Source organism: Cavia porcellus, unplaced genomic scaffold (assembly GCF_034190915.1).
Source record: "Cavia porcellus strain 051 isolate PalLab524CR breed Dunkin Hartley unplaced genomic scaffold, mCavPor4.1 scaffold_6, whole genome shotgun sequence".
NCBI lineage: Eukaryota > Metazoa > Chordata > Mammalia > Rodentia > Caviidae > Cavia > Cavia porcellus.
This window is the reverse complement of record NW_026947489.1, coordinates 8741417-8753456: the sequence shown is the minus strand read 5'-3', so window position 1 is coordinate 8753456 and position 12040 is coordinate 8741417. Positions and strand designations below refer to the sequence as shown.

Here is a 12040-nt window from a genome sequence, read left to right as displayed (position 1 = left end):
CAACTAGCAAGATCAAGGTAGAAAAGAGACAAAAGCCTTAAAACACTGTGTCCATCTCAACTTTTTGCTAACAGGCAGGAGGAGTAATCCCTGCACTCTAGAAATAGACCTAGAATTCTAGTAAGAAAGTTTTAGTCCCATTGATAATTTAAGCAAACAGAAACAAGATAAAATGAAAGACAACCAACCCCCGCCTTTTGTCTGCCCCACTGCTGTACTTCTGGTTCACAGCACCAACACCTTGAGAAAAAAGAAAAACTTCTTGATGAGAGTATTAGGGTTGCTTGCATCTACCTGAGCAGTAGGGCGAAAAAGGCAGGCGGGGTGTCATGCATGGGGAGCCACGCTGCTGCTCCCCAGCGTGGCAGGCTGCGTGTGAGCAGTGCTGAGCTCCTTCAGGAGTCAACAGAGTTGGTTTTCAAAGCCAAGACATAGCTCTCCCAGGGGTACAGCCTGCCTGGGGAACAAGGGTAACTGAAACGATTAGTTTTTATGTGAAATCTCTTAACTGTGAAATCACCCAGTTACAGGCCACTAGGACTCCGTTTCTGTAAGCTTTCGAGGGGAGGTGGGAGCCAGCACGGCCAGCAACATCGAAAGACGGGGAGTTGTTTGCTCCTTCAACGCAATTTTTCTGTACTTCTGTAGGCCTAGTCTATGGAGTCAGGGGCTTCTGCACTTCCTGAAGAAAAGGAGAGGCTTCAGGAGCCAAGCTGAAATTATCCTGTGTTTCAGACAGAAACTCTAAGGAGAAGGAGGGATCAAAAGCCATCACTTTTCAGGAGTCGGTGAACTCTGAGACAGAAAGCGAAAGTCAATGCACAAAACTGAAATTTAGCAAAGTAAATTAGTCCCTATCCTCTAATCATTTCAAAGGCAATACAGAAAATGCAAGTCAACTGCAAAGCAACGTATTTTGTAGGTTAACAACCTACAGGGATTGTTTCTGTCATATGGATACGGTTAAACTATACTTTCATCACAAAACTGAATCAGAAAGACCTTAAATTCTCCTGGGGAACTGAAAGATATTGTTCTGAAACTCTGTCTTGTGCACCGAGCCATCTTCATGAGACACTAGAAGAACCCAAGGTGTTAAAGGACCCCACGGGGCCTGCCTGCAGCCTGATGGACATTCAGGCCAGGGAGGCTTCAGCCTTGGAAGGGATCTCAAACCACAGAGAAAGGACACTTCCGGTCAAGCCACACTTCATTGCTTGTACACTCCATGTGGCCTCCTCTCACCCTAAACTCTGCTCCCTGCTCCCAAGGAGGCGGAGAGCCCCACACCCTGCTCCTTCCAGCCAGGCCACCAATATGGCAGCCTCCCTCTAGTTCTCCAATGCGTAAAGATGTAAGGAAAAGTGTTCCTAATTTCCACTCTCCCAACTCTGAGAATCTTGAGGCACTGGAGTGACACGCAAAGATAAATATTTTTAATTAAACAACTGACAGGGAAAAACAGGGAAATGTGGGTCGTGGGCCGAAACCTTCTACTGTACCTGGAGAGGGGGCTTCAAGCTCTCCACTTACTTTTCTGCTCTAACTAGGAAGAAACTACACTTTGGGTTTCTCATTCCCACCAAGAAGACCTCACTCCAGCTAAGCTTCATGGGGAGACCTGCAGCCTTTAGTTCCAGAGCAAGGTTTCCTGTCCAAGCCTCAGAGTTGGGGCCAGCGGTTGGGCCAGGCCTAGCTCTTCATTAGACAGTTCTGAGACCATGTTGATAGAACTACCTAAATCAGAAGGTAGGAGTGATCTTTGGAGTCTGCCTAGGAAAGAAGGAATTGCTGAGCAGCTGAGGCCTATTACAGCAGAAGGTTGACCAGGAAGATCAGCCAGAAGGTCTACAGAGAAACACTTTGACTGAACTTTCAAAGACTAGTTGCTGGAGAGAGGTCATCAGAGCACATTTGTTAAATAAAATCCTGGGAAAGCTACTGATCTGGTGGAAGAGGCAGAGCCCTCCTCACGGACACAGCAGGAAGCTTCTGGCCTTTTCTCAGATCTACATTCGAGGATGAATGTTCTTCGCAGGATGCTCTGAGACAGAGATTATTGTGCTTATCTGTGGACTTTGTTATTCACATTACTTCACAGTTAGAATTTCCTTTGGATGAAATTTTGGCTACCACATGACAGTGCAGCATTTAAGGTAGAAATAAAATTTAACAACTTTATAAGAGAAGGTAATCTACTACATTAATTTAGACAAGGTTCTCCATGATTAATTGGGCTATAAGATGCTTTAATATACAACATTTAAATTTATAGCACACATTTTTATTTTATGTGAAATGAGGGGACTGAATTAGCTGGCTTTCAACATTCCTTGCAATGATAATGGTCTAGGATTCATTCTGACGGGGAGTAAAAAAGACAAATAAAATTACTACAGTCAGTGTTTGTTATTCACAGACTCTTTATTTGTACAAGTACTTACTAAAATTTATCTATGTACCTAAGTCAATTCTCGTGGCACTTTTGTGGTCATTTTCAGATACGCACAGAGCAGAAAGGTATCGAATCTCTCACTGCTAACATCCTAGCTGAGGTCAAACCAGGCCACACTCAGCCTTCTTTGTTTCAGAGCTCAGTGCCACGTTCTTCAGTTTGTGCTTTTTGTTACAAAGCCAGCACATATGGAGCTATAGTGCCAGGGTTCTAAGCACACAAAGGCTGTGATGTGCCTTACAGAGAAAACAAGTGAATTAGATTCTGTTCAGGTGTGAGTTAGAACTCACGTTACACACTAGTGCTGCTGGCTATGAATCTCACATTAATGAATCAATCATGTAAAGAAGGTGTCTTCATATATTAGAAATTTGGACTGATCCTCTGACACAGTGCTATGACCAGAGGCATAAAGAAACCTAGTGTCATGTTCCCTCTTGGGGCTCAGAGAATGTGTCAGAGCAAAGGCTTTGACCTTCTCCTGGCCCTGTTTTCTGTCCCTCTGCTGAAGCAGGTCACAGAACTAAAATTGCTCTTCCTTAAGGTAGGTGACAGAACCTAAAGCCTCTTTTCTCCCCAAACCAGTCACAAAAATCTAAAAGCATTCCTTGATCTTTCCCTGCCTGTCTTGGAGCTAGCCGGCCATAAAGAAATTCTCTGGCCTTGTCAGAGGGTCAGTCCCACTCCATAAGGGGTCCTGCCCATGCCTGGGCAGGAGGCACGCTCCCCAGAAAGGCTAAGAAAACCTGGTCAGACAACAGTGCTTGCTGGGCGTCCCCATCAGTCTCTTGCGGTTAGAACATTTTCTTTTTGTTTAATCATATGTCTACGCAGCTGTCCATGCCCTACCAAACCTAAGCATTAAAAAAAGGACAGTTCATTCTGGTCTTTGGATCTTCAATCGGAAGACTTTTGTCATATTAAACTTTGATCAAATAAACTTGTTATGTTTTTCTATTGTTCACCTGCCTTTTGCTATAGATGTATTCTCTAGGAGCCTTTACACCAGGCAGGAAAGGGGCCACCTCCTCTGTTGTCTCTATATCCTCTGGAAGAAGTGGTTCAGGCTTTGCTAGTTCAGTGTATGTAGTGACTTTATGAAACTACCATGAATAACAAGAAACAGTCATTTCCTCCAATCCAAATAGTAATTTTAGAAGCAAGTAGTCTTTATAATGTAGAGAAAACTTTACTTCTAAAACTAAGCTAGGCAGGTCCAGCGCTGCAAGAAAACAGTGTTAAAGTCCACTAGAGCCTACAGGGTATCACAAGGCAGAACAAATGTCCTGGGCCCAGGATGGCTGCCCCTAGGATAGGACTGCACAACATCTCACAAGTTTTGAGGGCATCAAGTTGTGCCCTATGTAGTAATGGCCTGAAAGGAGAAATCAAAAACAAGGGCTTCCCTAGGTACCCAGGTATGCACAGAGGTCAGAGGCCAGAAAAGATGTTCTGGGGAGGGTGAGAGTGGGGGGATCTGCAGAGCACAGAGGAGCCCAGAGGAAAGAGGGACTTTCAGCTCCCTAAACAAACGTTAGAGTAGACAAAGAACCTGAGCACAGCTGCGAGTCTGACTGGCCTGGGGCCCACTCACACACACTCTCTAAAGGACCCCGCAGCTGCTGACCTCACTAACCTGCCACAGATGTGCAATCCATGGGTGACCACCCCAGGATCGACACCTTGGAGGCAATGTGTCCCACCAGCCGGAGGCATGGAAGGAAGGGAAGCGGTCTTCCAGGGAAATGCCGATACCTCTACTGGGTCAGTACTTCCTGAGTTCCTACTGAGAGGGCAAAGGGGATGCTGGAGATGGCACCTGGGCTGGAAACTCAGCTCCAAAGCACTCCTGATCCCAGCAAGTTGCTGAACTCCTCATGCCACTGTTTCTTCATCTATGAAATGGGACAACAGTTCCTGAACTGCACACCATGTTGGGGATGAGTTCACACATGTAAAATTTCCGGCCAATGCCTTTAGGATCATTATCCGTCACCTGTCATCCACAGCCACATATCCCGATGTGCTGAGCTGTTTGAAAGTGACCCCCATGTACAGTCTGGGTTGGTGAAATTCCAGAAACAATAAAACACCAGAAAAGAACAGAAGATGCAGGTAATCCAGAGCTAACTGCTGAACATCTGTTAACAGATTATCGACTGTAGAGATAATGCTTAGTATCCAAACAGCACAGTGGTTCCGGGGATGGAAGTATCTTTATGTGTGCACACATGCGTGCATGTGTGTATATGTGTGTGTGTGTGAGACAGAGAGAAAGACAGACAGACAGACAGACAGACAGACAGAATTTTTAATAAAACATCAAAGTAAATAGCAAATTCTGATTGAATGAGAACCTTCCAAACCATCAAAAATCTAAGACATGTAGGTAAGTTCTCTGGCTTTATGTTGGTTAAGAGATTTTGGTGGTGGTGCTATCTCTCTAGCACCCAGCTGAGAGTCAAAGCATCACAAACTGCTTCTTGACTTTTAACAATGCAAAGGAAAGTAGTGGATAGAAAAAGCCAGAGTCAAATAAGATATTAAACAGCTGGACTCTTTTTCCTTCAAAGGAATTATACTAAGCTTGATTTTCCTTTTCACTTGAAGAAAAGCCATGAAAGTATTAATTTTAACCTTCTGTATTTAATACACACAGATTTAAAAATAATTTTGCATGGGCAGATGTCACTGGTCATGATCCTATTTGCCATTCTTTAATAGAAGAGAGGCTCTAAATAGCTTGAAACTCTTTGTGCCCAGGAATAGGTAATAATGTCTTTGATCTTCTACATGTGTTTAAACATCACAGCAGAGACGCAGGTATGGCTTTCACCTACTGCTAACTCAGGGGACGCCTGAGTCATTCTCTTTTGCAAAATGTAGCTTTTGTTCGGTGCATGAATGCAAGGGACTTCCCCTCCTCCTTGCTGTTAGACTTAGCATTTGATGATCACTGCCTGGACAGCCGCGTCCACGTGGGCTCCTGCACAGGCAGCTCACAGGCTGCAGGCTGGAACCCTGGAACCCTCAGCCTGTCCTGGGGTAAAGGGGATGCTCGGCTGTAAAGACTGCAAGACCTGGCTGTCCCTTGTCCTGGCAGGTCCCAGCCTCCCTCTCTCTCACGCTCACCTCTTCTTGCGGCCCTCTTCCTTCTGGGCTTCGTGACTTTCCCCATGCTCTAAGAGACTTCTCTTCTGGGTGTCGAACCCAGGGCCTCATACACTGAGCTACATCACTGCATCCCCTGTTCACAGACAGTTCTTGTCCATCAGGCTAAGAAAGTCCTGCACCACACCATTCACACATGTGCGGTGTCCAGATTGGAATTGCCAATGGATCGAGTGGGGTTGCCTTTGGGCTGGTCCTTTGCCAGCTCAGATTTCAGGAGCATCAGTGTAAGCTTCCATCTGAGGAGGGCGCCACCTGGGGTCACCGCTGACATAGCCTGGCAGGATGGCTGAACACCCAACTCCACCCCCTCCAGACTTCCCACGACATTACTGTGGACATGGCAAGAGTGACCAAATGACTTCTAGAAGCTCACTGGACTTAAAGGCTAGTGAGCACAGTCCTCTGACTTCCGGTCACACCAGGGTGGAGGAAGGCAGGTAAATACACCCATATGGTATACACAGCACAGGCTTACCAAGTCTCTCGCTCTCTCTCTCTTCCCTCCCTCTCCCTCTCCAAGTCTCTCGCTCTCTCTCTCTTCCCTCCCTCTCCCTCTCCTTCTCTTTTGTACCCCACCCTTCTCCCTTCTTTCTCTTCTCTGTTCTCCATCTCCCTCTATGTTCAGTTCTTCACCAAGGGAAACAGCTGAGGCCAGGTTTGAACTATTTAGAAAGTTCTCAGATTCCATCATGCGAGGAAGAAACCAGAACGAGGCCAAGAGAGTGGACAGCTGGACTGAGAAGTGCACAAGAAATGAGCAGCACGGAGAGAATGCAGCTGTCCGGGACAGGGCCCTCTCCTTGTTAGGCCAGGTGATCCCAGCAGGGGCAAAGCCAGATGTGAACTCTGCTGGGGGAAACTCGCCATAACCGTGCTGGCGGGAGGGGACGACCCTGCAGCCCCGAGGCAGCAGAACGGCCACACAGCAGGCTGAAGCTCCCCACCAGGAAATGAGGCTCACCGCTGGACAGCAGTGCCGACCTCCCCCCCGGTCACATTAGTCCCTTTCTCTGGAATCCCTGTGTCCAGAGAACAATCACATACTAGAGCTGGGCAAGTGGCTGGAGAAAGCGGCTTGGCTGAAACCCCCAGAAAGGGCCTAAAACTGCTAAAGGTAAAGATGATTTCCCTTTAGAAACAGAAGTCTGATTCTTTCTCTCACTTGGAATTTGTGGAGTTCTTATTTTCCTCAAAGGACAGGAACAATGTCACACTGTATGTGAAGGGGGGGGGGTTCCCTCAACTTGTGCTGTCTAGACTCTGTGCTTTCACTTAAAAACAAAATAAAATAAAAATAAAAACAACCACTCGCCACCTAGGCACCACTCTGCCACCTTAAAATGGTTTCTGGCAGGAGAAGAATGCTTCATTCAGGAGCTGCCGTGACTGCCAGAAGGAGATGGGCGAGAGTGTGGAGGGCAGCCTGCAGGTCGGAACGGGACTGGAGCACAGCACCTGCTCATCCTGCATCCGTGATATCATCCTCGAGGCAGGTATAGAGCCAGGGAAGGCAAAGCGCCCCTTTGTCTCACAGACGCTCCCACTTTCTTTTGAATTTGGCAATCACAGGCTCGCTAGAGAAGCCCCCGTTGAGACTTGCCCTGGCTGGCCAACCTGATGGGTCTTTGAGCCGTCACCCAGGGGTCAGGCTGTGCAGTTACCACAGGATGGGGACAGTTTTTTAGGTGTGTGTGTGTGGGAGATCTTTCTGTAGCTATTTATCCAATAAACACTTTTTGAATTCCTACCATTTGCAAGGTATTCATTCACAAGCAATAATTCTGTCAATATTTTGTGGTAAAAGAGCCGAGTTTAAGAGGAGAATGTACTCAGGGAAGTTGGCAATCTCAGTGAGAGTGACCTGTGTCTGTTGATAAAGCTTTGCAGTGTTGGGCATAGAACCTACGGCCTCGCACATACATGCTAAGTAAGGCTCTCCCTTGGAGCTACACCCCTAGCCTGGCAATGTCTCACTTTTGAGCACTTCCTCATCTGTTTCAAACACACACTTTCTAAAGGTAACACAGAGTTATGGCTAGAAACGCACTGTTCTTTATCCCAGAGCAGTCTTGTTCACTTTCTTAGAAAGCCCAGCTCCGGCAGCAGAATTCAGGAGGACCATCTGATTTTTGAATAGAGTAGGTTTCCCACCATCTGGTTTGCTTTACAGCTGATTTTTGTGTACATAAATATCTGAATGAACATATGTAACTGATTTAGGATACCTTCCTCCAAGGGGCAGTGCACAGATGATGAAGTCAGGGCCCTACAGCCCACTACTCGAGGCTTGTTAAAAAATCCCAACTCTTAAAGCAAAAGGGTTTATAAGGCTGGATAAAAGCAGCGTAGAGCTGCTGTGCACACTGTGTAAAAACCAGCCTGCCACCGAGAAGCAGTATTCGCTGCCATTCTTGTCTAAATCGAATGGATTCACATCGAGTAACTAGGGCAGGCAGGCTGGGCTGGGACAAGGACGCCAACCTATAGTGGGTGGGGAGGAACAGGAAGGACATTCTGGGCTGTTCCCCATTAAACCCTGCTGGGCAGGATAGAGCGCTGGTCCAGCCAGCTATGCTCAGCCTTATGGATAAGAATTTTCACTATTGTACTGAAGGATTTAGGATGAGGACCTGGGTCTCTATCATAGTACAATCTGATGCAAAAGGAGAAGAGGCCTCAGGGTGGTTGTGAACTCAGAAGAGTATCTTTTCCTAGCTGTACAATCTATAAGAGAAACTGCAGATACACTCAGACCAGCCCAGCCATGCACTCGCCCAGATGGGTTCCTGCCCATGTGCACAGGAATGCACACACAAACACCTCCCACCACCACCACACCTTGTGCCAGAGGTAGGTCCCCTGTACTGAGAGGTCGCCGATGCTGCAGCCTTACCTGGGCCTCTTGTCCGAGGTGGCTATGCACATGTGCTGGGATGGCACTGCTGTCCACTTCTTTGCCTCCAGGACAATAGCTTCTGCATCCACCAAGCCAAATCCATAGAGATGGCTAACTGAAAAGATAGGGCCTTCAGAGCCAGGCTCTCTGGCCTCCCCCAGGAAGGAAGCAAGGCGGGCCGTCACTCTGTGTGATCTGATGGAACTGCAACCAACTATGTCCCCACTAGGGCCCCTGAAAAGCCCAAGTTGCAGAGGGGTGTCTCTGAGAGGCGTTCCAGGGTCCTGGCTGCATGGGCCTAGGACATCCATTTTGGGGGACAAAGACAGGTTTCTTTATGTTACAAGGACTGTCAACATCTGTGCTTCCTTAATTTGAGACAAGATAAAAAAAAAAAACCCAAAATCTGAGACCTCAGGGCTGAGGGGTGTAGCCCAGTGGCAGAGCACTTGTCGAGCCTGTATAGAGACCTAGGCTGCACCCCAGCACTGGAGAAAATGAACCCCGAGACCTCACAGTTCACATGACTAAGACGTACAACAAACACAGCAAGAACAAGGCCAGCTGGGCTCATCATTTTTTCTTTTCTGTTACCATTTTCTTTCCCTGCTGAGTTCCCAAGGCACTCAGGACAAGCAATATAGCTCAGCACACAGGCAAGAGTGCTAGTGGGCTGGCCTGATCCAGTGTTTAATTTGGCCAAGGGTGAAGAGTTTCAAAGTTTAATTTAAGAGGCAAGGTCAAGAACTAGATATGATCTATTTTCCCATTTAATTAGACCGAAATTGAAATGTGGGTCAGCTCTTGTTACAGCACAGCACTGCCACCAACACTCCTGCCAGCGAGGAGGGTGGGGCCCAAGCAGCGGCCTCCACGTGAAAAGGCGTGTCCCCCTGTCTACGGTAACAATGCCTGCCCTACATTGTACAGATAGTTGTATTGGGCTTGAGGTCAAAATAGCTGGACCTGAGTTTCTAAAAAGAGGGGAACAGCACCACCCCAATATGCCATGGCTGATCAAAAATGTTTTCAAGTGACTTGGTTAAAAAAGTTAGACAAACAAAGCCAGTGATCACAGTTCTGTAATTACCTGTTCCACAGGACCCAAGTATCTGGGTTGATCAAGCCCTCACTGTTGGGTGATTTCATGGTATCTGGGTCTGTACCATGCTGGAATGAGGGTAGAGGCATGCCTGTCCCATGAGTTACTTTTATCAAACAAAGCTGGCCAAAAATTTTAGTTCGAAATTCACTTATATAACAGTCTCAATGTCCTCGCTGCACACGTGAGGAAACCGAGAGTTAATTTCAAAAGGACCTCAGGGGTGAGAATGCCAGTTGCATTTAGATGGAATACAAACATATTTTTAAAATTATTTTAATAATGATGGATTTGGGCTGGAGTTTAGCTCAGCGGCTCAAGTGCTTGCCCAGTAAGCGCAAGGTCGTGAGTTTGATTCCCGGTACCTAATACTAATACTAATATTAATACTAATGATGGATTTGTTTTCATGTATATAAAAAAACTACAAATTCAAACTCATGTTTTGCTCGACATAATAAAGTTTCCTTTAAGTACATTTCTTTACATAAAAAAGTCATTTTAAAGAGAACTAGTTGAGTATTTAAGCACAGGCGGCCCCCAAATATGGCAAAAGTCATGGAAAGTAGGGTCCCTGGACTCCCAGAACCTCAAAGTTTACCAGATTCACCTACACATTCGCTCTGGGCTTTAGAATACTTTTAAAAAATCACTGCGTAAGTGTTTATCATCCCACAGTGACACATAATTAACACTGATATCGGTTGGGACACATTTCTGTAGGCCGCCAGGGGACCACGAGGATGTGGCCACTTGCTGGCCCTTGCCCCTCCCAGCAGGACCCGCGCACCTTTATACCCGGCCCCATTCACTTTCCAGTCGTTCGCCTTCAGGTGGGCCGGCCGGGATGTCTTCACCAGCAAGTGCTGGACGTCTCTCCAGGTTAACTGGCTACTGCAACGACACAAGTGCAGACCGTGAGACCCACGCATCGGCCACACAGCCCGGTAGAAGGTGTGCTGGAACCAGCCCACGTCCGAAGGGAAGCAAGGCCCTCGGGCTCACGCCGAAGTCCTCGGCAAGGATGCGCTTGCCAGCCTTTGTGCAGAGAATAGCTTCCAGCAACTAAATCCAGAGATAACGGAGCACAGTGGATGGTTTAAAACCCTAAGCATGTAAGAGCTCACCCTGCTGCCCAGTTCTGCGGCTGAGTTTACACAGGGCCGAACAGAGCATTGTGGAAGCAGGGAAAAGGAAGATTTCAATGTCACAGCAAATAGTTATTAGGTCTTTGGGGTAATTCTTTGACATAATGAGCAAGACTATGCCTAACCTGAGATCGGGCTACATATGCAGACCCACCAACTGCAGGCGGCAGTAATTCTAAATTTACAGTATGTTCATTTTGCTGCAAAGTAGCCACATGTCTTTCAAGTACGCATGCCCGCTGACACACATGCACAGACCAGGTTTTTTTGCTTTCTATCCTAAGACACATGGATCTGCCTTTTAAACACCTCTAAAATCGGGGTCCATCTTCCCTCTGGATGCCTCCTCTAGCCCCATTCTGTCCCCAGCAATGAGGACCAGGTGTCAGGGCCAGGGTGCTGGCCCACTGCCCTTTCCTGGACTACATAACACAGAGACCAAAGAACTTCTTCATAATTACAAAGTTTAAAGAAATAAGGAAAAATGGTTTTATTTGCAGCAGTTACATCTTGAATTTACTGAAAGAGGATTTTCATCCTATCTCAAGGCAGAGAGTACTGTAAGATAAAATATTATTTCTTTCTTCTCAGTATTGCCAGATATTCTAATTTATACGCTTTCTAAAAGGCTGCTTTAAAATATGGAACAGGCAATACCTAGATAGGAGTGACTAATCCAGGAATACATTTTGTTACATTAAACTAACGTCTGAGAGAAAAGCTACAAGTATAATTCTTGGTTCCACTCACAGTTTGACAGAAAAATATGCACAATAGTTTTATCTCTCTTTCAGTGTACCAAAATGAAGCATATCCAGAATCTTTTAATCAGAAAATTAACCAAGGATGAATGAGCATCTGTTGTGTCCAAAACATTAGTTCCTAATATGAAAAAACAAAAATCACCTTTCTTTCCAGGCTGTTTTTTTTAGCACTTATTGAAATGGTGGTGGCCAGAACAATGCCAAGACTGTCCCGGGAGCTTAACCTGCACAAGTCTGCTTAGCATGGACGCTCACGTGACCTACGTGTGCTCCTACGGCACAGCTGAACCCGTGAACATGTGACGCAAGCAGCTGCCACCCAGGAAGGCCACGCGGGCAGGAAGTCAAAGTGCAGAAGCACCCTGGCTCCTGGCACTTCAGGATGGTGCTCATTGTGACACACCCACGATGGTCAAGGGCCACCCGGAAGAGAGGAAACAGGTCAAGTGCCAGGAAGGAGCCCTATGGGGATCATGGCTGTTTCATGCTCTCACAGCAGAG

General features: G+C 46.7%; 1 protein-coding gene across 2 annotated transcripts in view; it reads right to left on the bottom strand.

Annotated features, from left to right (window-relative positions):
* The window catches only part of Pcsk6 (proprotein convertase subtilisin/kexin type 6), a 179864-nt gene that overhangs the window by 60604 nt on the left and 107220 nt on the right, over nt 1–12040 (bottom strand). For both annotated transcript variants that reach the window (XM_063249917.1, XM_063249918.1), the window contains exons 10-11: nt 10418–10521; nt 8523–8640 (exon numbers count right to left, since the gene is read on the bottom strand). In XM_063249917.1, coding sequence (XP_063105987.1) covers nt 8523–8640; nt 10418–10521 — 222 coding nt within the window. The remainder of the gene's footprint in view (nt 1–8522; nt 8641–10417; nt 10522–12040) is intronic.